The sequence below is a fragment of the Dendrobates tinctorius genome, unplaced genomic scaffold (assembly GCF_039654945.1).
Source record: "Dendrobates tinctorius isolate UK_male_01 unplaced genomic scaffold, ASM3965494v1 ptg000129l, whole genome shotgun sequence".
Lineage (NCBI taxonomy): Eukaryota > Metazoa > Chordata > Amphibia > Anura > Dendrobatidae > Dendrobates > Dendrobates tinctorius.
The window spans coordinates 33049600-33077320 of record NW_027361797.1 but is presented as its reverse complement, the minus strand read 5'-3'; the positions used below and the strand labels follow the sequence as shown (position 1 = coordinate 33077320).

Below are 27721 nucleotides of genomic sequence, written 5' to 3'. Positions count from 1 at the left end.
TGACCGGATGTAACCTTGATGATGTCACCACTGGACTCTGAGGCTGCGCTCGCAGCCGTTCAGTCACCAGTGGTTCTCAGCCTGGACTGTCACATCTTGGCTCTGTCCAGGTTGAAAACTGTTTATCCCACAGACATTGATTACGGCGTGGGACAGAACGACAGACAGGTATGGTATATTGTTGTTATTTTACTTTACTTTTATTACAGGAGATCGAGGGCTTCGCTGGAATTAGGCGTTAAAATAAAAATGGAAATCTGTGTTTAGTTTTATTTAAAATAAAGGACTTTATTCTGGCTGTATCTTTATTTACCATATAACTATAGGATTAGTAATGGATAGGTGTCTTATAGACGATGCTCCATTACTAAGCTGTGGGCTTGATGTCACCTGACAATACAAAGGTGACATCAACCCCACAAATATGAACCCCACTTACCAACGCTACAGGGCAAGTGGGAAGAGCCGGGCCAAGCGCCAGAATTGGCGCATCTAATAGATGTGCCTTTTCTGGGTAACTGCAGGTTGCTATTTTTAGACTGGGGGGTGTCAATATCCATGGCCCCTTACCAGCCTGAGAATACCAACCCCCAACCAGCCCCCAACTGTCTGCTCTAGCAAGGTTGGTTGTCAAAAATGAGGGTGGGACCCCACACCGTTGTTTTATAAGTATTTATTTAACTAATTAAAAAAAACAGTGTGGGAACGTCTCTATTCTTGCTAACTGGCCTTGCTGAAGCTGACAGCTGAGGGATGCAGCCCCCAGCTGTGAGTTTTGTCTGTCTGGTTAGCAAAAATACAGGGGAACCCACTCCGCTTTTTAAATTATTTATTTACAGCGCAGGAGCGGCTGATGAATACTCCCTTCCGCCGCTCCTGCTCTCATTGCAATTAGCGGCAACAGGCATCGGCTGATGGGAGCAGTAGTCCCATCAACCAACACCAGTGACCGGAGGTAAACTTTATATCTCCGATCACAGCTGAGCACTCACGCTGACTTTTGACAGCATGGGAACCGCAGCTCTCTGACCGACGGGAATCATTTCCCTGCCGATCAGAAGCGGTGTTTGCCGCGCTGTCATGCACATTACAGGCAGCAAACACTGGATGTTCAGACCTCCCATTCAAGTGAATGGGGTCCAAGTCCTGTTCTGCTACACACACCCAAAATTTTTGTAACTCTTCGGCCAAACCTGGCAGATCCGAACATCCATGTATCTGTCCATCTCTGTTATCTATCTATCTATCTATCTATCTATCTATCTATCTAAATATCTATTATCTATGTATCTATCTATAAATACATATGGGCACAAGCTTTATGATACATGTTATAAATCATAAAAAATAAAGGAAGGTCAAGGCATGAAAAAACCCAGAACCATATGAACTGAAGGGTTGTATTGAGCTAGTGAAGTCCTAAATAATGAAAAATATGAACATGTAGTATATTTCACAGTGGAGTCAAACACGAGCGCTTCAACAACAGATCATAGCTCCATAGAATAGTTAATCATTGTGCCGCAAGGTGCAGCAGAATATCCGTTGTGTTTTTGCACCGTGGGACCTCGCCTCTGACTGATTTCTATAAAGTTTTATATAGCAAAAAGGAAATACTGTACCTGACTGGATAATCAGCAGCACTCAGATTGATGAAAAAGTCCCACGACCAATCTGACATGTCCAGCAGATCTCTCATGCTTTGCAGGTATGTGGATAACAGACTTGCCCCGCCCCATATCGTAGCCATTCTCCACGATGTGACTCGGACATTGGGATACTGACTGGCAAACTGGGCTACTTGTCTGTGTAGATAATTAGACCTCTGTACAGAAAGAAAGGGAGAAAATAATGATAAGTACTATATAATTGTGATATATATATATATATATAATAATTTCTATGAAGATAAGCTTCTAAAAGTACAGGAAAAGCTACAACCAGACCATAAAAGAAGCAGTATGCAACTGTTTGCTGGTAATTCTGGTTGGGGGAGGGGTATCCTTACTGTAAGGAATTATCATGTATCCACAAGGACGGGGCTCAAGGATTTCAACTGCTGGGTTCCCCACTGATAACTGGTAATGGCCACTTCTATCTCCATTAGAATGATGCAGCAGTGCAAATGCTTGACCGCCGCTTCATTCATTCTCTATGGGTCTGCTAGAGCGGTGCACTCTGCTTTCTCCGGCAATCTGATAGGGAAAGAATGAAGCGATGATTGCGCAAGTGCACTGCCACTCTGCTTTAAGAAATAAATGAGGATAAATGAGACTCAAAGGTTAATCCTTGCCTACCCTCCACTCCCATTATATAATGTAACCAAAAATCCTGTAGATAGAACACAATTGAATATCCCTTTAAATGTCTTGAATTTGAGGTATAAATGTTGGAGAGTATAAGCAATTTCATCAGGATATTTAAAGGGTCGATTTAAAGGGGTTGTCCGGGCTTTTCACATAATCTCAGTACACATCTGGGCTGCAGAATTATGACAATAAGTAATTTACTTTCTGTCACTAGTTTGCACGGTTTTCTAGATATTCTGAACACAATGTCAAAGGGGGTGTGTGTTATGGCATTGAAATGAGAACTAGTCATAACCTCCTACTCTACTCCAAACATGCCCTCTATAGCAACAACCCCACCCTCCATAGCTACAGGCCCTCCCCGTCCACATGAACAAGCCCTCATCACACAGTAACAAATCTTCCCCCTCTAGCAACCAGTGCAGAGAGCAGCTGCTCCTCTCCCAGACACACACTGAACAGTGATCTATGGAAAGTGAAACTAGTGAGGAGGGAAAATCGTCCTGTATTCTGGGACAGGCTGCTCCCATCAGTATTTGTGTCATTAGAGACACAGTGCTCACACATACACTGCACCAAATCTGCTGCTGTGTGAAGACATCAGTGACACAGAGCTGTCTCATTCACACAGCAGAGGCTTTGTCACACAAAAGATTACATCAGTGACTGCCATCCCCTGTGCAGATTAGAAGCTGCAGACCCCCATCACTGGCCATCACACAGTCTGTTCTCACTGCTGCCAGCAGCCTGGGACAGTGAGGGAAGGAATTACTGATAATGAGTTATGTATTGTAATCATGGAGTGGCCCAGAATACAGGACGATTTTCCCTCCTCACTAGGTTCACTTTCCATAGATCACTGTACAGCGTGTGTCTGGGGGAGGAGCATCTCTCTGCAGTGAGGCTGCTGGAGGGGAAGAATTCGTTACTGTGTGATGAGGGCTTCTTCATGTGGACGGGGAGGGCCTGTAGCTATGGAGGGTGGGGTTGTTGCTATAGAGGGCATGTTTGGAGTAGAGTAGGAGGTTACGACTAGTTCTCATTTCAATGCCATACCACCCCCCCCCTTGGACGTTCTGTTCAGAATATCTAGAAAACCGTGCAAACTAGTGACAGAAAGTAAATTACTTATTGTCATAATTCTGCAGCCCAGATATGTACTGAGATTATGTGAAAAGCCCGGACAACCCTTTTAATATTCAAACCTGTCTCCCTTCTCCTTTTTCTGAGTCTATGTGTTTGTTTGTTCGTGAGCTTTTACTTTTTATATACATGAAAATAGTTAGCCGAATGAATAAGATTGGTTGACTACCTATAAATGATAGTGAAAACTTTAAAATGGCTAATTTATTTTTACTTTTCCTGTAAAAAATAAAAAATGTATTTTAATAAAAATTCTAATAAAAAAAAATAGTCCGGCAACTAAATCGTCCCTTAAAAGTACATGATGATTGGCACAGATGGGGGGGTCGTTCCTCTGTTGGGACCCCTGCCTTTTGCATACTTGGAAGAGTCTCGCCCCCCAGTCCTACCCAGTGACACCCACATACTGTACAGAATACACCCACCCACTTCTGAAAGTTTTAATGAAACCCCATCCCTTTGTATCCCGAAACAGTCTTACATTGGCCGGGACTTCAACCAAAAAATTAGGACCATCCCAAAAAATTCAGGACTCTGCATTCTCTCTTAGTCTTTGAGGCTCTACAAAAATGGCTGTGCTGACAACTGCAAGACTTAAGGCCCCGGTCACACATAGCGATATTGCTAGCAATATCGCTGTAACATCACTGGTTTTGTGATGCAGCAGCGATATTGCTAGCGATATCGCTATGTCTGATACTTACCTCCGACCGGCTCCCCCGCTGGTTATCGCTGATCGCAGGAAAACGGCCTGGGCCGTTTCTCATCGTCAGCTTCCTGCTAGGCTTCCTGTGGTGCCGACGAGCGACGCGTGGACGCGGCAGGAGGACGTCAGGATCGCCTCGACTGACAGGTAAGTAGCGACCCCCGACCGCTGCAATGTCGCTGGTGAGATCTGCCTGTGTGGCAGCTCACTAGCGACCACTTAGCGATGCACCAGCGATCCACATCGTTGTCAGGATCGCTGGTGCATCGCTAAGTGTGACAGTACCTTAAGATGATAAGGAATAAATGGACAAGACCGCAGAGATTGATTTTCCCTTGGGATAGTCTCTTTGTTAACATTATGTATGTGTTTATCAGTCGCTAATACTTTTTAGAAAAACTCCATTGGCCTGTGATGAGTGACAAGGGCGAGCTTTAGACCCGTACCTTGTCACAATGAATGTAGTAGTAATGGTCTTTGTGATAAATTGCCTTTAACATCCTCTGGAATTGTCGAGAAGCTCTTCCGTGAACTACCAAAACAAAGGCTATCCTCACTGGATTGGCGGCAATATACTCCATGGAGTCCTCATCCCACTGGACATTGTTGTTGGCCTTTCCTGGGGGAACAAAAAAAAGACAACATGAAATAGTTGAATTGTTTCCCTCGACAAACATTGCTACATTTTGGAATAAGTCATAGAAGCTTATCTTCACTATTCCCTTGCTAAAAGCAGAATTGTACAACAGTTGCAATAAATTCTGCTGTGTCGGTACAAACTGGTGTACCCACTAGAAGTGCAAACCTTGCTGGTCCTATGGGCTGCAGTATATATCTAATACTAAAACTAATAGCTCTGACCACTTCTGATAGAGATTTCAATTCAGTGCTTGGTATAAAGGGGTTGTCCACTACTAGGATAACCCCTTCTTAACTAAATGGTTAGCCCCTATAAAAAACCTACACTCTCCTCCCATGCTGGCGCCGTTCCAGCAGTGTCAGCACTATTGGTCCCGGAACTCTGGTGTGGTGGAATAATACGTGGTGCCTGGTGCCCAATCAGCACTGGCAATACTGTCCCCGCCTTCGTATGAATTGAACATGAAGGGGAATTCCAAGTTGCAGCTGATCTCTGACTTCCTTTTGATGTTCTATCCGTATGAAAGCGGGGACAGTGATGCCAGCGATGACTGGGCACCAGGAACCACGTGTTATTCCACCACACCAGAGCTCCACACCCCCTCAGCACTGATTAGCAGCTTAATATCAACATACAATGTACATAGAAAGCTGCCAATCAGTGGTGTGGGTGGGGTTAGCTTCCTGAGCTCTGCTATATGTTAATCTAAAAACTCTGCATTCCAATTGCTGCACCCAGTAAATTAAGTGATACATCGCTGGAAACAAGGTCTATTGCCCTATGTTATGCTGCTCTCAGATGAGGAAGCAAAAACCCGGTGACAGATTCCCTTTAATGGGGATGAGTCAAAAGGAGCTTTTGTACTCAGTGACTTTGGGATATTATGTTAAGGGATATTCCTAAAATATGCCATAAATTGTGACTAGTATGGGGTCCCTTCAAAGTCGGTGCATCGTTCACACTCCTTAAATTAAAGGAGCTGCGTCAAGAGTTGAGCACCGCAAAACCTTCCCGGTTCCTCTCTGTATGGCACTGATCCTGGACACTTGCACAAAGCACAAAGTGAGTAGTGTGAGAATATGTCAGTTGTATCCCTAAAAACCGCCAAACTCTCCCCCGATATCTTTGGTCAGGTTCTGGAATTTTGAGTTCCTGAACCTTTTTGTCCTCCCAAGAGACAATCTTCTACCAGAGATGTCCCAGCTCTCGGATCTCACCACCTTGTTATATTAACCCCTTAGTGACGGAGCCAATTTTTTAAATTCTGACCAATGTCACTTTATGTGGTGATAACTCTGGAACGCTTCAACAAATCCCATTGATTTTGAGATTGTTTTTTCATGGCACATTATAATTTATGATAATGGTAAATTTAGGTTGATAAGTTTTGTGCTTATTTATAAAAAGTTTCAGAAATTTGACAAAAATGTAAAAAAATTTGAATGATTATCCCTTTAATCCAGATAGTCATATCACACAAAAACATTAATAAATAACATTTCCCACATGCCTGCTTTACATCAGCACCATTTTTAAAGCGCTAATTTATTTTATTAGCCTTTTAGGAGGTTTAAAAATGTAGCAGCAATTTTTCAAGGAAATTTACAAAATTTATTTTTTTGAGGGACCTATCCAGGTTTGAAGTGCCTTTGGGGGTCCTATATATTGGAAGACCCCAAAAGTGATACCATTTTAAAAACAGCACCCCTCGACACATTGAAAACTGCTGTCAAATAGTCTATTAACCTTTCAGGTGATTTTCAGGAATTAATGCAAAATGGTACAGCCAGAATGAAGAAGTGCTTGTTTACCACCTAAATGTCGCTGACTTCTGAACTGACCGCTATAGCCGATAGACTCTAAAGGGCCTGTCACACTAAGCGATATCGCTAGCAATATCGCTATAACATCACAGGTTTTGTGACGTTATAGCGATATTGCTAGCGACATCACTATGTCTGATACTTACCTCTGACATCACTATGTCTGATACTTACCTCTGACCGCTTCCCCGCTGCTTATCGCTGATCGCGCGAGAACGTCCTTGACCGTTTCTCGTCGTCAGCTTCCTGCGGCGCTTCCTGTGGAGAGACGAGTGACGAGCGTGGACGCGGGCAGGAGGACGTCAGGATCGCCTCGTCTGACAGGTAAGTAGCGACCCCCGACCCCTGCTATGTCGCTGGTGAGATCTGCCTGTGTGGCAGCTCACTAGCGACCACTTAGTGATGCACCAGCGATCCTGACCGCGTCATATCACTGGTCGGGATCGCTGGTGCATCGCTAAGTGTGACAGTACCTTAGGGCCGCTATTTGGCCATGAACTGCTAGGGTAGACATCAGGACCACACAATCATGATCTCCGTGTGTTAATTAGATTAAAGCAGAAGAACCCACAATCTATTAACCATTTATTAGATGTAGTCACTTTTGACAGCAGCAACTAAGGGGTTAAACAGATCCGGATGGTGCCAACACTAATCCTTTGTGATACAGCAAGTTGTCAGCTATAGTGGACAGCTATCAGCTGCTGAATTGTCACCTGTATGGGGATGCTATTCTCTTATATCTCAGGTCAGTAAAAAGACATATTGGCTGTCATTAAGGGGTTAAAAGTAAATTTCTCCTTTAAAGAAGTAGAAGTATTCTAAGGCATTGGATATAGTTGCGTTCTTCCTGAATTAAGCAGCACCTGGTGTAGCCGATGACAGCGGCACTTTCATACATAAGTTATGGGCAACTTTCACATCTATAATGTACACCACCTGCAAGTCAGAGAATAGCTCCGCGTTCCTTACAATCATGATACCCGCGTTATTCTTTAATATGTACACCTGAGAAGCTGTGAAGATATAGGGAAGTAACAGCCCCCCATCATTTCGAGCATTCTTACTGTCTTTGACTGAAAAACGCTCGGAGCTGATGGTGGCAACGCCGCTATACGCGGAGACGACAAATTATGGTAACATTTTGCATCGCACCTGTAAATACTAAACATGAATATCATGGAGCTTTATGTTACGTTTCTAAGATGAAGCTGTATATCATTTTTCTAAAGATTGGCACAAAGAGATGAATGTGAACTGCGGGAAGCGCATGAGCTCAATCATGGGACCGAAAGGGTAGAATATCGATAGGACGAGACCCAAGAAGGTGAGAACACAATGAATCACCTGGTGTTGAGCTGCGGCCGGAGCACTGAAGGGAGAATTATTGATCGTTCCTTTCACTCTACTGTCTCTCGAAGCTTGAAGTCTGGTGTATGTTTAACCTTATCACCATCACTCAGTGGCCACGAGAAGGATACAGGATAAGTTATTAAAAAGCCATAGAGTCTTGCGCTGACTTAGTAGGAGCTGATGTGTAGATACAGTATGTAGCATCCAAAAACTGGGCAATATATGAATTTCTAATCAAAGAAATGATGGAACTTATGTATTGATTCAATCAAAACAGTTATTTAACAACTTAAAGAAGCCTTCCTCCCATCAAAGATTTTATCTTCTTAATATATTGCAATAATCATATTGTACAGCACTGTGTACTTACAATTGCTCATTTTGCCTTTCTACCCAGCTAATTCTTCTCTTTTCCATTCGGTCTAAGACATCACGTGATTAAAAACCAACTAGCTGAATCCTTCTAAGCTCTATGTAAAGGTCAATTTAGACCTTAGACAATATATTATGTATACATTATGACCTGTATGAGTCATGTGCAACTGCAAAAGTCCCTGGCAGGTGGAGAAGCGAAGCAGCTGGCTCATGTGGTCATATAAGGAATTATTTTTTTCTTAAAAGATGGAGTTAAATGTGGTAAAAGTATGTGGACACACATCCTTCATGTCTAGAACCAGAGGAATTTTTCTTTGATTGCTGTAGATTTTGGATTCTACAGTACATCCTTAGGATAGGCCACATAGTTGTGATGGCAGCGGCCTCACTTCTGGCACACTTGCTGATCTGCCGAATGAAGGGGCAGGTGACACAGATATTACTATAGTGGTGTAGCTATCTCTTGTACTGCCAGGGTCTGGTACTGAGCCTGTGTATTTTATCGTCAGTTCCATAAAGCCACAGAAATGCAGATGTAGATGTATTCAGTACTGTAGTGAAAGAGCAGTGGCCTGCACTGACCGGCAGTGTGTATTGTCAAATTTGCGGCTTGTCTGTTGCAAAGTTTTTTTGTGGATATCACCTCTCCACCTCTTTAATGTAGCAAGGGTGAAATCTTGCAAAATCTACATTTCACACATTAAAATTTTGCTGTCTTCTCCAGTTTACTGGCTATACCCCTGGGGTTATACTCACCCATATGCGTCAATTTTTAGGACTGTCTAAATTATTATTATTATAGCAGACTTCGGAGAAGCCAGTCAGGCGGGGATCTGGAGTAGTCTTGTCTCCGGCTATAGTCTCAGGTCAGAGCTCTACAGTACATTTTATCCGAAGTGCCGAAGAAACAGTGCTACCAGGCTCTGACTCATGCTGCAGTTTGGTCACCATGAATCATCTGACAGGTTCCCTTTAAGACAGGAAGATTTGATCAATGTACGTTCATCATAAACTTGTTCTGATTATCGGCTCCTGTAAACACGATGGCATTCATGTATCGAATGAAAATAAAGGCTCATTCATTGGGTGAGAATATTGTTTGTGCAGAAAAATCACCGTAATTGTCAGGACATCACTTTGTGTAAACAGGGCATGTGCTGCCGATAACATGGATCCTATATGGGGACAAAACGATCATATTAACAATGGTTCTGTTATCACCAGTATCCATGTAATCAGGCCTGTAAATGAGTCGATCAATTTGTAAATAGTTGATCAGAACTTGTTAATGGGCCAAGATTGGACACTTGTACGGAGCAAGGTCGTACCCTCTAGTCATACACGCACACTGGCCATCGCGCGTCACTGGTCGGGGAGCAGCATCGGCTCAATACAAGTGGATAGAGCAAGGCAGCACCCATTGTCCGATGGTATATATAACTTATACATGCCCTCCATGCCCGGGTCCGAAACCGGTCAATTCCCGCAGCGCACAGTGCATGCGCTGGGGAGACTCATAAGTCACCAATCACATAGAGTGACTGTAGACTTATTGATTTTGAATGGATCATTACTAAGTCACATTAAACAATGCCAGATTGGACGGGTATTGTTCAGTAAATTGGGACTACAAAGTACAACGTGGAAATCAGTGCTGAATACATCTAGACCTGCATTCACGTGGCTCTTTCTGGAACTGTCGATCAAATACACAGGCTCAGTACCAGACACAGGCAGTACAAGAGACAACTACATCACTATAGTAATATCTGTGTCAGCTAATAAATGAGTAATCAATGCTGCCCCTTCATTCTGCAGATCGTCAAAGGTTCCAAAACTGAGGCCGCTGCCATCCCAAATATATGGCCTATCCTAAGGATGCACTGTAGAATCCTAAATCTACAGGAATCAAAGGAAAAATCCTCTGGTACTAGACATGAAGGTTGAGTGTCTACATACTTTTATCACAATTAACTCAATCTTTTAATAAAAAAAATCCTAATATGACCACATGAGCACGAAATTCCAGAGTTCACAAACTTTCACCCTTTCTACACATGTATCTATGACAATATTCCTCATCGTGTATCCGCAGTTGCAATCATCTTAATGATATATTCCGTTGACGTTCAACATTTCATTGATTTGTGTTTGGTTTCATGTCCTGGGTCACAACCATTGTCTGGAATCACATCTTTCTCCATACATCATGCTAAACTTGCTGGAGGATGTGTCATTCTTCTGTATGAAGACCAATATCTATAGCTCATGTCTCCGCTCTACTCGTCCTGTTCATGGTCCTCACGACCTTTCAGCATCACTTCCCTATTATTGAAATTGTATTCAAACCAAACAGGAAAAAAGCAGCGATTCTCGGGCGCTGCCCAGAGTGAAGACAAGAGTGTATGTTTTCTTGATCCTTGACTCATTCATACAACGCGTTTCGAAGTCAGGTTGATTCCTCCATTGGTTACAGTATGTTACATGGAGCCACTTCTGGAACTGGGGAAGAAAACTTTTATACAGCTTAAAACAATAAATAATTACAACCAACAATTTATATAAGTCACGTTTTTGTGAAATTGGCAGCAAATAACCATTTATTGTACATAAATGTGAATTATATTGAGTTTGCATGATGTCTTAAAATTGTATAAAAATAAAAAAATTAATGAAAAAAATAATAATTTATTGATAATATGAATATGCTATGTTACATCTTGGAGTGTTGTCCCCATGTGTGAGTATGACGAACATCAATTATACCACATAGACCGTCTTCTGCAATGCAACTACTCTGGAACTGGGGATTGAATGTCAATGTCTTCATCAGGCAAGTAAATTAGATTGTGTGGTCACCGGGACAGAGTTCCTGCCATGTGCTATTTACAGTGAGACCCGGACTGTCATCGCTACAATGCATTAGAGCAATAGATACGGTGTGATATTGCTAATGGATATAATGGAAATGAATACCCACTTAATGGGGTAAGATGAGATTAAAATAAAACATTCTGCATTTATTTCTAGATGCAGTGTCACATTGCTTCAGTGTCTGGTGCCCATTCAATGCATTTCTTAATACCAAAGGTCCAAATTTTGGGTTTGGGTTTAATAAAAGACACATATGTGACCATTTTGGGAGCTGCTGTTATGTTTCACCTGGTGAAGTGAATTCGCTAAGCTGTAGGTCTGGATGAGAAGGTTCAGGCTGAGATACAGCAGACCTTAAGAAGCTGGACACAGTGGTCAACAATGGAGCTGAGTATGATGGATGGTACATGGAACAGAGTGGAACTGGATAAGCTGGAGAGTATGTGGAACAGTGGAGCAGAATGGCACCTTGGTACAGCTGAGCCAAGTATGCGGACTTGGACCTTGAGACAGTAGAACAGGGTATGCAGAGAGGCACCTTGACACAAGAGACCTGAGTGTGGACATTTCGGAACACCAGTTCTAGTTTGCAAACAGCACCTTAATATAGCAAAGCATAGTATACAGACAGTGCTTTGGAACAGCAAAGTCGGGTATGCAGACAAGCACATTAATGCAACAGAGCCAAGTGCGTGGACAACACCCTGGAACAGCAGAGTCTAGTTCGAGGTCACTTTGATGTAACAGAGCCGAGTTTGTGGACTCCAGGAGAGTTTGTTAGGAGCCACAGTTATTCCAGACTAGGTAGCAAGTGTGTAGCTTCCTGAGCTGGCCTTATAAAGCCTATAAAGGGCCTTTTACACTAAGCAACGCACCAGCGATAACGATAGCGATCCGACCAGGCATAGATCGCTGTTGTGTCGTTACGTGATCGCTAGATAGCTTTCAAACAGTCCACTCTCGTCAACGACTCTAGAGAGATAAGCGATCTGCATAGCGACCTCGTTGCTCGTTGAGTACCTTTCACATTACTAAACAAAAAACGATTCAGACCTCGGTGGGCGTGCTTCAGCGTTTAATTTACAACGCCCCCCAAAGCGCCGATTGGTGGTCACCGCTGCGCTGTCATTGGCCGGCGGCGTCATTAAAGAGGACGTAATAGCGTTACAGTTTAAATCTCTGGAGCGCCGTGGTTAGCTTCTAAACCAGCATTTTTCTCCCTAGAGACAAAAGTGCATTTTTGGTTAGATTTCGCTATTCGTCCTTCAGCAACCCTCTTGAAGAATCATCATCGTTGGTTATTTTCAAATACCTCCATTTTTAAGATCATCTTAAGAATCAACAGTGCAAATTTTTTCATATTTTTTCTCCATAACTTTCGTAATTTTCGCAACGTCAAAGGTAAGTGTATTTTGGTTCTAAAGTTTTATTTTTTTTTTTATGCCCTTTTTTTTTTTGTTTTATTTTATCGTTTTATTTTAGTTTAGTGTAGAAACCGCGCCCGCCCCCATTTTTGTAATTGTTGAACGGGATACCTTTCTAGGACAGCGACCAAGCTTATGCGATTCAAACTCTTTTTTATTGTGTCTATGTTCATTTTGTCGATATGCACATGTCCGAGCAGCCATTTTAGTTTTGAAACCGCGCCCGCCCCCATTTTTGGAATGGTTGAACGTGATACCTTTCTAGGACAGCGACCTAGCTTATGCGATTCAAACTCTTTTTTATTGTGTCTATGTTCATTTTGTCCATATGCACATGTCCGAGCAGCCATTTTAGTTTTGAAACCGCGCCCGCCCCCATTTTTGGAATGGTTGAACGTGATACCTTTCTAGGACAGCGACCAAGCTTATGCGATTCAAACTCTTTTTTATTGTGTCTATGTTCATTTTGTCCATATGCACATGTCCGAGCAGCCATTTTAGTTTTGAAACCGCGCCCGCCCCCATTTTTGGAATTGTTGAACGGGATACCTTTGTAGGACAGCGACCAAGCTTATGCGATTCAAACTCTTTTTTATTGTGTCTATGTTCATTTTGTCGATATGCACATGTCCGAGCAGCCATTTTAGTTTTGAAACCGCGCCCGCCCCCATTTTTGGAATGGTTGAACGTGATACCTTTCTAGGACAGCGACCTAGCTTATGCGATTCAAACTCTTTTTTATTGTGTCTATGTTAATTTTGTCCATATGCACATGTCCGAGCAGCCATTTTAGTTTTGAAACCGCGCCCGCCCACATTTTTGTAATTGTTGAACGGGATACCTTTCTAGGACAGCGACCAAGCTTATGCGATTCAAACTCTTTGTTATTGTGTCTATGTTCATTTTGTCCATATGCACATGTCCGAGCAGCCATTTTAGTTTTGAAACCGCGCCCGCCCCCATTTTTGGAATTGTTGAACGGGATACCTTTGTAGGACAGCGACCAAGCTTATGCGATTCAAACTCTTTTTTATTGTGTCTATGTTCATTTTGTCCATATGCACATGTCCGAGCAGCCATTTTAGTTTTGAAACCGCGCCCGCCCCCATTTTTGTAATTGTTGAACGGGATACCTTTCTAGGACAGCGACCAAGCTTATGCGATTCAAACTCTTTTTTATTGTGTCTATGTTCATTTTGTCCATATGCACATGTCCGAGCAGCCATTTTAGTTTTGAAACCGCACCCGCCCCCATTTTTGGAATGGTTGAACGTGATACCTTTCTAGGACAGCGACCTAGCTTATGCGATTCAAACTCTTTTTTATTGTGTCTATGTTAATTTTGTCCATATGCACATGTCCGAGCAGCCATTTTAGTTTTGAAACCGCACCCGCCCCCATTTTTGTAATTGTTGAACGGGATACCTTTCTAGGACAGCGACCAAGCTTATGCGATTCAAACTCTTTTTTATTGTGTCTATGTTCATTTTGTCCATATGCACATGTCCGAGCAGCCATTTTAGTTTTGAAACCGCACCCGCCCCCATTTTTGGAATGGTTGAACGTGATACCTTTCTAGGACAGCGACCTAGCTTATGCGATTCAAACTCTTTTTTATTGTGTCTATGTTAATTTTGTCCATATGCACATGTCCGAGCAGCCATTTTAGTTTTGAAACCGCGCCCGCTAACATTTTTGTAATTGTTGAACGGGATACCTTTCTAGGACAGCGACCAAGCTTATGCGATTCAAACTCTTTTTTATTGTGTCTATGTTCATTTTGTCCATATGCACATGTCCGAGCAGCCATTTTAGTTTTGAAACCGCGCCCACCCCCATTTTTGTAATTGTTGAACGGGATACCTTTCTAGGACAGCGACCTAGCTTATGCGATTCAAACTCTTTTTTATTGTGTCTATGTTCATTTTGTCGATATGCACATGTCCGAGCAGCCATTTTAGTTTTGAAACCGCGCCCGCCCCCATTTTTGGAATGGTTGAACGGGATACCTTTCTAGGACAGCGACCTAGCTTATGCGATTCAAACTCTTTTTTATTGTGTCTATGTTAATTTTGTCCATATGCACATGTCCGAACAGCCATTTTAGTTTTGAAACCGCGCCCGCCCCCATTTTTGGAATGGTTGAACGGGATACCTTTCTAGGACAGCGACCAAGCTTATGCGATTCAAACTCTTTTTTATTGTGTCTATGTTCATTTTGTCCATATGCACATGTCCGAGCAGCCATTTTAGTTTTGAAACCGCACCCGCCCCCATTTTTGGAATGGTTGAACGTGATACCTTTCTAGGACAGCGACCTAGCTTATGCGATTCAAACTCTTTTTTATTGTGTCTATGTTAATTTTGTCCATATGCACATGTCCGAGCAGCCATTTTAGTTTTGAAACCGCACCCGCCCCCATTTTTGTAATTGTTGAACGGGATACCTTTCTAGGACAGCGACCAAGCTTATGCGATTCAAACTCTTTTTTATTGTGTCTATGTTCATTTTGTCCATATGCACATGTCCGAGCAGCCATTTTAGTTTTGAAACCGCACCCGCCCCCATTTTTGGAATGGTTGAACGTGATACCTTTCTAGGACAGCGACCTAGCTTATGCGATTCAAACTCTTTTTTATTGTGTCTATGTTAATTTTGTCCATATGCACATGTCCAAGCAGCCATTTTAGTTTTGAAACCGCGCCCGCTAACATTTTTGTAATTGTTGAACGGGATACCTTTCTAGGACAGCGACCAAGCTTATGCGATTCAAACTCTTTTTTATTGTGTCTATGTTCATTTTGTCCATATGCACATGTCCGAGCAGCCATTTTAGTTTTGAAACCGCGCCCGCCCCCATTTTTGTAATTGTTGAACGGGATACCTTTCTAGGACAGCGACCTAGCTTATGCGATTCAAACTCTTTTTTATTGTGTCTATGTTCATTTTGTCGATATGCACATGTCCGAGCAGCCATTTTAGTTTTGAAACCGCGCCCGCCCCCATTTTTGGAATGGTTGAACGGGATACCTTTCTAGGACAGCGACCAAGCTTATGCGATTCAAACTCTTTTTTATTGTGTCTATGTTAATTTTGTCCATATGCACATGTCCGAGCAGCCATTTTAGTTTTGAAACCGCGCCCGCCCACATTTTTGTAATTGTTGAACGGGATACCTTTCTAGGACAGCGACCAAGCTTATGCGATTCAAACTCTTTTTTATTGTGTCTATGTTCATTTTGTCCATATGCACATGTCCGAGCAGCCATTTTAGTTTTGAAACCGCGCCCGCCCACATTTTTGTAATTGTTGAACGGGATACCTTTCTAGGACAGCGACCAAGCTTATGCGATTCAAACTCTTTTTTATTGTGTCTATGTTCATTTTGTCCATATGCACATGTCCGAGCAGCCATTTTAGTTTTGAAACCGCGCCCGCCCCCATTTTTGTAATTGTTGAACGGGATACCTTTCTAGGACAGCGACCTAGCTTATGCGATTCAAACTCTTTTTTTATAAAATGTATGTCCGTACCTAAATGAAAGAGTTCTCACCATTTCCTTTCTTTTTTATTACAGATGGCATCAAGTAGCCAAATTGCAAACAGCCAAGACTTTATACGCCTATTTATTGAGATGTATCGGTCATTGCCCTGCCTCTGGAAGGTGAAGTCTCCAGACTACAGTAACAAATACAAGAAGAAGGTTGCATATGAAAAACTTGTACAGCTATATCAAGAAAATCACCCTAGCGAAACGGTTGATGAGGCTGTTATTAAAAAAAAAATTCAAGCTCTACGCACTGTGTTCAAGAAGGAATTGAACAAGGTGGAAAAGTCTACAAGGTCTGGGGCGGGTACCGATGAAGTGTATGTTCCGAAGTTGTGGTACTACAACTTGCTGGAGTTTACGCGAGACCAGGAAATCCCCAGGGTTATGCACTGTTCTATGTCACTGCCACAAGAGGAAGAAACAGTGACACGGCCTGATTCCCCTCTAGTCGATGTAAGTATGTTTTGGGTTTCCCTACAATAACCTATGATACATATATATGTACATGGTACAGTTGAGTTTTATTCATTAAGTTGATGATTTGAAACTTTGTTCACAGCTGATACCTCTTCATTTTAATTTGGTTTATCATAACATAATTTCTACAAATTGTCGATGTCAGTACATAGCCAGTACCAATGTTCACACCCCCTCTTAATAAATTATTGTTATGTGTTTACAAAACACTCGTTTTACTTTTTCTGTGTTTTAACCTTGTTTTTCTGTTCTTGCAGCATGTAACAGAAGAGGTGTCACCTACACCATGTGTAATTCCTGAAACCCCTGCAACATCAAACCCAACCGACGAGGAGGCAGAGGAGGCAAGTGTGTCCGTGGGTGCGTACACTGTGCAAAGGCGTAACCCTGTGAGTAGAAAAAGAAAGGCCACCGCTCCACCTTTTCCTGAGTTTGTCGATATAGCAAAGAACATATTGGTGCTGCAGGAAAAGCAAGCCATTGGGGGCTTTGCACACATGGTGGACGAAAGACTTCGGTCTCTGGACGTTACGCAAAGGCTTCAGGCTGAGAGAATTATATTTGAAGCGCTAAATAAAGCTGCTGTTGGACAACTAAAAGACAGTTATATTCTGGTGGATTCCCAAGCAATGTCAATAACCCCATGGCCGCAGACACAAGAACTGGTAACAAGCACGCCAAGAAGGGTGATTCAGCCGCTACACAGCATGAACTTTGGAACCCCACATTGGCAGTCTGGCCCATTCATAAATCCTGGAAGGCAGCAACTGAATGACTCAGACTTTAGTTACACTCAATTATAGTTTTTATGTTTACTTGTTGTATTAACAAAATTGTTTGGTTTTTCTTTTTTGTTTGTTTATAAAAAATAAAAATTGAAATTTAAATTTTTGCATTACACATGACTACAATTTCAAGTCCTTTCTAGACTGAGACAAAAATTGTTTTGCCAATTAGGCTTTTTAATTTCTTTCTTTAAGGCTGATTTTTAAACAAACCATTGTAGTTTAACATATGTCAACATGACATAGACAATTTTTGTAAACAAAAAAAAAAAAAAAATTAAATGTTATCACCCTGCGGTTGGGCTGCCACAAATTGGTCCAGCATCACTCCGAGTTGGTGTAACGCAGACATCGCCCTCCTGTGTGCTGCCAAGAGTTCAGGTAAGGTTGGTATTTCTGTTGAGGAAATTTACATTGTTGATGGCGGTTTTGTAAATGTGCATGCATACGGTGCCATAGCATGTGGAGCAGCATATGGTGGCATAATGTGGTTTTGGTAGCAAATGGGGCCATATCCTATGGATCGCAATATGGGGCCATAGTGTTAAGTGGCAGCAGATGGGTGCATACGGTTCATGCTTGTGGTCAAACACTTACGTTTTTGTTGCGCCTCTGACTCTTCAGATGAGGAGATAACAGCCCTTCCACGTCGAGTGGCAACACGTACTAGAAAAGAAAATGTCTAAATAAAGAATATGCCAGCAACTGTTACACAAATTATAAATTCTCACATGCTTAAAAAAAAAAAAAAAAAAAAAAATGATTACCGGAGGTCGAGTCAGCTCCAGCTTCCCGGAGTGATACTGGAGAAAACACACCAATTGGGGATGAAGTGGAGGAAGCAATTTGTGGTTGAGGCGTTGAGGGGGGCGAGGGGGTCCTTACGGGCTCAGGTATCTAAAAATATGAAATTGAGCATTGAACATTTCCAAAGCGGTGAAAACATAAAAAAAAAGAAACGGTATTGTAATACTCCATTATTGTTTCCTCCCTGGAATAAACTTTGGTTTTTATTTACCGTTCGGCTTATGTGAACCATGATTTCACCCCCCCCCCCCCCCTATTCTTGTAATTTTCAACCCAATAAAAATACTAATAACCTGAACAAACGCATTTTATACACTTACGGACTCTGCTTCAGGAGATGCTTGCACCGACGGGCTTGCGTGTGCTGCGGGGGCTGTTGGTGCTGCAGGTACTGATGGGGCCGGGGCCGCCGCATGCGCCGCTGTTTGGAAAAAAACAAAACTGAGCGCAAAACCACTTATATTTGCGTTGTGCAATTTCACATGTGCGAATCAAAAAATATTTTTTTTTTTTTTTACACTGTAAACCCTGTTGAAAAAAAAAAACAAAAAAAAAAAACATATGTTTAAAACATACTATGTGGAACACTCACCTCGGTCCCTCCGCACTTGTTGTTGGAGGCTGTTGAGGAGGTCTCTTGAGCGAAAGCGCAGATCTGCCAGTTTTTTCCTGATTTGCGTTGTGGTGCGCTCAACTCCGAACCGGCGTAACAGTCCTCGCCTGATCCTCCGCAACACAGCCCGCTTGTGTCTCATGGGGTGTGCATGCGCCTGTCCACACGCATAATCGCGCCTCTCCATCTCCTGTACCAGGAAACGCATTTCGGCCTCCCCCCAAGGTGTAGCTCTCTGTCTACCAGCCATTGCTTCCTGTTTTGCTTTCACAACGCAGCAGGGACGGCCACAAGAACGTCGTGACGTCACGACGTTTTCCCGCCTCATTTGGTGACGCTACTGCGTACTTTTAGTTATGGTACTACTGCGCGCTTATCGGTGACGCTATAGAGTCCACTTAAGGGCGGTTGTAAAATGGCGTGTTAACGGATCGCTACAGTGCTGATACTGTGTCGCAGGGCTATGTTATCTTTTTTTTCTTTTAAAAACCAGTAACACTTTGAAAAGTAGCAACTATGTGAATTTATTGTTGTTTTTATCACACAAGAATGAAATAAACACGTTAAATAAACACTTTTGCTGTCTAGATTTCATGCTGCCAAGTAACAGCACCAGGCCCATTAAAATATTGGCAGTATTGGTCCCTGCAGGTCTTAGCATCATCACGGTTTCTTCCCCTTGCCAGTGCTTGAAGTCCAGGTACTGCGGGATCATTGTCGCGCCACCTACCAAGAAGAACCTGACCATTTGTAGTGTCAACAGAGTCCACAAAGGCAGGCGGAGTGTAATCATTTGCATCACGGCGCCGCAGAAAATTGTGCAGCACGCAACAAGCCATAACGACCGAGTCAATGGATTCCAACTTTAGGTTTATGGGTGTGTGGAAAATCCGAAAGCGGCTGGCCATGATGCCAAACGCATTCTCAACAACCCTTCGTGCCCTTGACAAACGGTAGTTAAATATACGTGTTTGCTCCGTCACACTTTTTTGTTGGTACGGTTTCAGCAGATTCGCATGCAGCGCGAAGGCTTCATCACCAACAAAAACAAAGTTGAGGTTGGCGGTTGTCTCTGTGTTGGGAGGCAGGTTCAGGTCACAATTGGTCAATCGCTCTCCAAAAAGTGTATGTTCTAACACTCCACCATCTGAAACCCTGCCGTTCATGCCAACATCAACATTTATGAACTCGTAGTTTGCATTAACAAGGGCCATAAGGATTACACTAAAATAGCCCTTATAATTGTAAAAATAGGATCCACTGTTCGGCGGTTGGGTGATCCTCACATGTTTACCATCCAAAGCCCCCCCACAGTTTGGGAACTGCCAAAGCCGCTCAAAATCAGAGGCAATATTTTTCCACTCCGCCACTGTTGTAGGAAACTGGATGTAGCTCCTGAGGCTTTGAACTATGGCATTGCATGTTTCAGGAATCAAACTGCTGAGCAGTGACAAAGAAACGGCAGAAGAAAATTGCAGATCTTTCAGTGATCGTCCGGTGGCCAGGAATCTCAGCGTCACGGTCAATCGTTCGTCTACCGGCACAGCAGCTCGCATTTTGGTATTTCTCCTTTCAATCAATGGCGTCACCCTGGCTAGTAAAAATTTGAAAGAGTCCTCTGACATCCGCAGATAGTTCTTGAAATCCTGAGGATTGTTCTCCTGCAGTTCTCTTACGAGCTGCATGTGTGAGAATTCGGACCTCTTCGCCAACCACTCTCTGGTCCACATGCGCCGCTTTCTTTTGGACCGCCTCTCTTGCATCTGTGCCTCTTCATGTAGCCGACCAGCCTCCAACACCAAAGCAGCAGCCACAATAGCACGCTCTGCGCCGTTCATGATATACAAACTGCAACATAAAATAAAATCAATAGACGATTTGGTAACAAGAGCTTCATTTGTATAAAGCCAACACAATAATCAATAACAGTATTACTCTAAAAAAAAAAGGCATGTTACTATTGAAATACATACCTGGCAAACAGAGTTGTTCTTTTGATGAATAAAATGAATCCACTAATAAAAGCGCAATAGCGATTGCAATAGGGACGCCGAAGCAACCGCGCTGTGAAAGCCGTTAAAATATAAACGCTGTAGCGACTCACACTGGAACGTTTAAGCCAAACCGGTTAACATCCAATATGCATGGGAACAAAGTGTTGAATGAGGCGTTCCAGCGTTGTCTTTTATAGCTTTTTTGTCAGATACATTTCCCACATTGTCAGCGCTGTGAAGACCAATAGGGAAGAGGAGGCGTGGCCGGTAAGTCACGCCTGTGTCGCTGAGCCATGCGTCGTTATTGACGTCGCTCATCGTTTTTAAAGCTTCAAACACAACGATAATTACTGGACAGCGGGACGTCAGCGATGGAAAAATGTACCTGCACATTCGAGCACGATCAGCGATAGCCGACGGGGGGTCCGGTCGCTGCTACCTTTCACACTTAACGAGATCGCTAGCGTGATCGCTGTCGCGTCACAATATCGGTGTCGCTTGAGCGATATCATTAGCGATCTCGCTTAGTGTAAAACCCCCTTAAGAGTGAAATAACAAGGTGTCTGCCTCTTATCTATAGTATCCTGATAAGCACAAGGGAAGTAGAGTCAAGCACTGTAGATGGGACAAGTGAGTAACAACCGCTCGGAAACTTTTGGGGCTGTCCCATGTGTTTCCGAGTATGTGGCTTAAATGTTCAAAGTTTTCAAATTTAATCGTTGGCAAATATAGAAACCTGGTTCATGGAGCTGTAACCCCTCGTATTCGGCTGTTATCACCGAGGGAGGCCGTGTTAGGTTATTTTCCCTGTAGGAATGCATGAATGATTTAAATGGAAATAAAGGTCCAACCATGTAGTGCCTGAACAGGCCTGGATCACTAGAGGGGAAGCCACTTTTAAGCTGTGCATACACCTTATATAGTGGTTGGGTCTTTCGGTTACCAACTAATCCTCTAGGTATCATGCACACCCAAGTTGAGCTGAGGATGCATGGGTTCTCAATAGGGAGAGAAGAGTCAGCTACAGTCAGACACTTCTGGTGGTGGCTTATCACCCTCAAACACAATAAGTATCAGGCACGTTGGGCAACAGTAGATGGTATCTGGACACCCCTCGATGCACAACACATTTGTCAGCCAGTGCTGCCATAATTGGTGGGTTTGGCCAATAAAATACGAGGCCAGCTTTGTACTGATTTCATCAAAGTCATCTTTAGAGAAAAAATGGGAAAAGATGGGACTTAGTAATCCAATGAAAATGTAAAAAGAAAATTGGTGCCCTATTGAGATGGCCAAACAATTAGAACCAACAGATGAGCAGGTCTGGCATTTGTTCCAGTTGCCTCCTCCCAAGACATGACCTGGCTCACTCTTTAGGTGAGTCAATTGCATTCATAAAGATTACTCCACTTCCATAAAATATCATTACTGCATAGAATTTCCACCGTATACACAAGTGAAGCGCAATAAAATGATGCAGTAACTCCTAGATGTGTGTAGTTTTCTGCTAACGTGTAGACAGGTAATGGGGTGGACGCTTCGGATGTTAGCTCAGGTCTCACTGCTCTTTCGACCACTTTTTACTGACTTTTATCTGAGCAATAATTTCATGGCGGCATCAACATTTCCGAATGACCTGCTGCTGAACTGCAAGAACAAGGCTAAAGTACAGAACATATTACTCAGTTGGGTGACTACACTTCACGATGAAGGAGACTTTGCTGGACTGTAGTGTATTAACGCGGTACATACTGATAGACAACCTGCCGGTCAAAAAGAACGTGGGGCATACCGAACACAAGATGTGTGACTCCATCTACAACGGTTACCACTGGTTCAGCAAAGCAGAAGAATTTCAGGCTTTAACCCATTTTTTTACCACTTCATGTTTGTTTCCTAGGGTTGTTCTTATATAATAATGTTGTTTAAGGTGAGCTGGTCATCTGCACATGAGACTCGTTCATTTTATGGATTTGTACTTAATACTTTTACATAAGAACCTCATCTGCTGGTAAAAGGGCCAAATGAATCTATTGATGTTTGATGACTTAATGCGCAATTTATTTACTTTATATTATTGAATGTATAGGATTAAATGTCCAATAGAGTATTTCTAAGAGCTCGGGTTCTACATGTTCTACTACTTAAATGGCATGTGTCATCAGAAAATGACTCACTGCTTAAAATAAGGGGTTATTTTGCTACTTTTTTTTTAAATTGTAGAATTTTTTTTTTTTTCATATTACAATATGCATTAAAAATCAAAATGAGAAATTGCACATTTTCACAATAATCACTGTTTTTTTTTAGTCTCTAACTTCCTTTTCCTTCAAGGATTCAACATGTCCATTAGAAGCAAAAGACTGGCTCAGACCCTGACACCCATGACCTAAAAGACTGACTCAGACCCTGACACCCATGACCTAAAAGACAGACTCAGACCCTGAACCCCCTGACCCAAAAGACTGAGGATGTGTACCCACGTAAGCGTTTTTTTTGCGTTTTTCTAAGCGTTCTTCCCAGCAAAAATGCTTAAAAAACGCATACATTAAGCATCCCATTATTTTTAATGGATTCCGCAATTTTTGTGCACATGATGCGTTTTTTTCCGCAAAAGAATCCATCGCGGAAAAAAACGCAGCATTTTTAATAATTTTGCGGAAAAAAACGCATTTCCAACTATATTCTATGAGAATGTGGATGCTCCTGAAAAAAAAGCGTAAAAAACGTGCAAAAAATGAACAAAAAAAACCCCGCATTTTTCCTGGAAAGGAGTCCGCTTTTTTTCTGCATACGTGGGTACATAGCCTGACTCAGACACTGACCCCCCGAACCAAAAGACTGACTCAGACACTGACCCCCTGACCCAAAAGACTGACTCAGATCCTGAAACCCCACCCAAAAGACTGACACAGACTGTGCCCCCTGAACCAAAAGATTGACTCAGACCGTGACCCCCCTGACCCAAAAGACTGACTCTTTTGTATTAAAGCATCTAATGAGTATATGAAAAGATCATTGGGAAGGGAGGGAGAGCAGGGTCATCACCTGTTCTCATTGGTGGATTCTGTGTTATCAGCTGTGTACAGAAGTGTTACTTGTGATTACTATCCTGCCACTGATGATAAGGAGCCTACTGAAAACTCTTCCTGAAAGAAATTATGAGCCTAAAATAGACTGAGTCGCCAGTGTAAAAATTACATTTCTAACACTGCCATAGAAAAAAACATGGAATGCAAAAACTGATTTACACAATAGGTAATTATTTGATAACACATTGGGGGTAACTCATTAACGTTAGCGTACGTCAGTCTTAGGCCGCGGTCAGACTTGCGAGAAACTCGGACGAGTCTCGCACGTCAATACCCGTCACTGCCAACGGCAGTTCTCGCCGATGTACAGTGACCTGATTCTTTAGTGAATCAGAAACATCTGGTACCCCAGCGTGGGCAGCAGAAGGAAATTTACCCCAGCCAGGGGTTAGCATACATTTCTGGAGAAAGTTATACTGCTTTAGACGTGTAACTTATGATGAATTTGAGGTGAGGACTTGACAACAAAGCGTCCCGCCCATGTTTCGCCTGCCAAGTCTCACATTCTGTAATGCTGTAGATAAGCCCCTGATGAAACCTGAAAGATAAGAAAAACTCGTTAGATTATACTCACCGGGGCGAATCCGATGGGTGTCGGGGTCCAGTTCAGCGCCTCCCATATCTTCATACGATGACGTCCTCCTCCTTGTTTGTCACTCGGCTCCTGCGCACGCGTACTTTCTCTGCCCTGTTGAGGACAGAGAAAATTACTGCAGTGCGCAGGCACCGGGAAAGGTCAGAGACCTCCGGCGCCTGCGCACTGCAATACTCTGCTCTACCCTCAATAAGGCAGAGAAAGTACACCTGCACAGGAGCCGAGGGAGAAGCAAGGGGGAGGACGTCATCGTATGAAGATGGGAGGCGCCAGATGGGACAGCGACACCCATCAGACCCGGACCGGACACCAGGGTGAGTATAATCTAACTCTTTTTTCTTATCTTTTAGGTTACATTGGCTTATCTACAGCATTACAGAATGCTGTAGATAAGCCCCTGATGGCGGTGGCCGCAGCTGATAGGCCAAAAATGGGGTCACAGATCCCCTTTAACCCCTTAACCCCCAAGGGTGGTTTGCACGTTCATGACCGGGCCAATTTTTACAATTCTGACCACTGTCCTTTTATGAGGTAATAACTCTGGAACACTTCCATGGATCCCGGTGATTCTGACATTGTTTTCTCGTGACATATTGTACTTCATGATAATGGTAAAATTTCAGTCATATAACTTGCGTTTATTTGTGAAAAAAATGGAAATTTGGCGAAAATTTTGAAAATTTTGCAATTTTCCAAATTTGAATTTTTATGCCCTTAAATCACACCTGATGTGCCTAAACAGTGGAAACCCCCCAATTATAACTCCTACCCTAACCCCAACACACCCCTAGCCCTAACCCTAGCCCTAACCCTAACCCTAGCCCTAACCCTAACCCTAGCCCTAATGGGGAAATGGAAATAAATACATTTTTTTAATTTTATTATTTTTCCCTAACTAAGGGGGTGATAACGGGGGGTTTGATTTACTATTTATGGCGGTTTTTATGTTTGGCAGCTGTCACACGCTAAAAGACGTTTTTTATTGTAAAAATAGTTTTTGCATCACCACATATTGAGAGCTATAATTTTTCCATATTTTGACCCACTGAGTCATGTGAGGTCTTATTTTTTGCGGGACGAGTTGACGCTTTTATTGGTATCATGTTCGGGCATGTGACATTTTTTGATCGCTTTTTATTCCGATTTTTGGGACGCAGAATGAACAAAAACCAGCGTTTCATGAATTTCTTTTGGGGGGGCGTTTACACCGTTCCGCGTGCGATAAAATTGATAAAGCGGTTTTATTCTTCGGGTCAGTACGGTTACAGCGATACCTCATTTAAGTCATTTTTTATGTTTTGGCTCTTTTATGCAATAAAAACAATTTTACATAAAAATAATTATTTTTGCATCGCTTTATTCTGCGAGCTATAACTTTTTTATTTTTTCGCTGATGATGCTGTCTGGCAGCTCGTTTTTTGTGGGACAAGATGACGTTTTCAGCGGTACCATGGATATTTATATGCGTCTTTTTGATCGCGCGTTATTGCATTTTTTGTTCGGTGGTATGATAATAAAACATTATTTTTTGCTTTGTTTTTTATTTTTTAAGGGGTTCGCTAAAGGGGTTAACTAATGGGAGAGTTTTATAGGGCGGGTCGTTACGGACGCGGCGATACCAAATATGTGTACTTTTATTGTTTTTTTTTTTATTTCCAAAAAATGAATTTATTAGGGAATATTTTTTTTTATTATTTATTTAGCGATTGTTTTTAAATTATTTTTACATTTTTTTTAACTTTATTAGGTTGTCTCAAGGGGGACATCACTGTCCTGTGACAAATCGCTGATCTGTCACATCACAGATCACTGTGACAGATCAGCGATCTGTCACAAGCATTGAAGAAGACTTCCTCTTGCCTGCGCTTTGCAGGCACTGAGGAAGCCAGCTCCCTGCAGGCCCCGCCGCCATCTTGGATCCGGGGGACCTGCAGGGAAGTAGCCCCCCGCAGCAGCGCTGCACATTGTACTGCTGTGGGGGCTCAGGGAAGCACGGAGGGAGCCCCCTCCCTGCCGAAGCTTCCCTTTAACCCCCGGTACACCGTGATTGTGTTTGATTGCGGTGTGCAAGGGGTTAACGTGTCGGGGGCGGTCCGTGACCGCCCCTGACACATTGTGGCGGGTGTCAGCTGTGATAATCAGCTGACACCCGGCCGCGATCAGTGGCGCTCACCACGTGGGCGCTGCTGATCGCTGTGACGTACTATCCCGTCTCTGGGAATTAAGTCCCAGGGCACATGGACAGGATAGTACGTCACATGGCAGTAAGGGGTTAATAATTCACCCCATTCTCTTTAAAGGAGAATCTTGGCAAAAGTCTATATACAGTCATGGCTGAAAGTGTTGGCACCATTGAATTATTTTTCCCAGAAAATTATTGCAATTACACATGTTTTGTTACACACATGTTAATTTCCTTAGTGGTTTTTTTGGACCAACACAAGAAAAACATAGAAAAAAAGACAGATTGGACATAATTTCACACAAAACCCCAAAAATGGTTCGGACAAAATTATTGGCTCTTTTCCAAATTTGTGGGTAAAAAACTTTGTTTCTAGCATCTGATGCTCGTTCAAACTCACATGTAGCAAGTAACAAGTATGGGTAATATGGAAATCACACCTGAAACCAGATAAAAAGGGGAGAAGTTGACCTTCCAGAAACCAAATTTCTTGTGACAGGTTCTCAGGAGCGTCATATACTAAGAATCCATTGAGAGGATTATCCCTAGAATCCAATTTTTTATGTAATTTTGGAGATTTTACTGTTCCTATTGTTATTTATTTATTTTAGAATATTATGAGAAAACAACAAGAAGAAGCCAACTGACTAAATACAATGAAAACATTCAGACTTGAAAAAGACTTGGACTCTTACTAGAAAGTATTAAGATCAAACTATCTCCAAAGCCTACCCAGGACAGAATGTCATCTACACACTGAAATAATTCATTACCGTGTCAAGCTTTAACCAAGTTGTTTTTAACTTTCTGGAGCCAAAGTGTAATCAATGTCGGCACTCACTCAGTCACACACTACTTAGCTAATTAATGCAGTGTTTAATCCATATCGCAAATCCACAGCAAACTATAATGAAATATATTTGGGAGGGGTCTCGAAAACCCAACCACATATAGAAAAATAGAAGCAAAATAACCAGG

The 27721-nt window shown here is 42.6% G+C and overlaps 2 protein-coding genes across 2 annotated transcripts in view; one reads left to right on the top strand and one right to left on the bottom strand.

The window, feature by feature from the left end:
* XYLT1 (xylosyltransferase 1) overlaps window positions 1-27721 on the bottom strand; it is a 378224-nt gene that overhangs the window by 128252 nt on the left and 222251 nt on the right. Inside the window, exons 3-4 of the mRNA XM_073542934.1 lie at window positions 4605-4777; window positions 1623-1825 (exon numbers count right to left, since the gene is read on the bottom strand). Of these exons, the coding sequence (XP_073399035.1) occupies window positions 1623-1825; window positions 4605-4777 (376 nt within the window). The remainder of the gene's footprint in view (window positions 1-1622; window positions 1826-4604; window positions 4778-27721) is intronic.
* Window positions 5260-17478, top strand: LOC141047822 (uncharacterized). The gene is made up of 3 exons (XM_073543146.1): window positions 5260-5436; window positions 16226-16651; window positions 16933-17478. The coding sequence occupies exons 1-3, from the start codon at window positions 5260-5262 to the stop codon at window positions 17476-17478; spliced, it is 1149 nt and encodes a 382-aa protein (XP_073399247.1).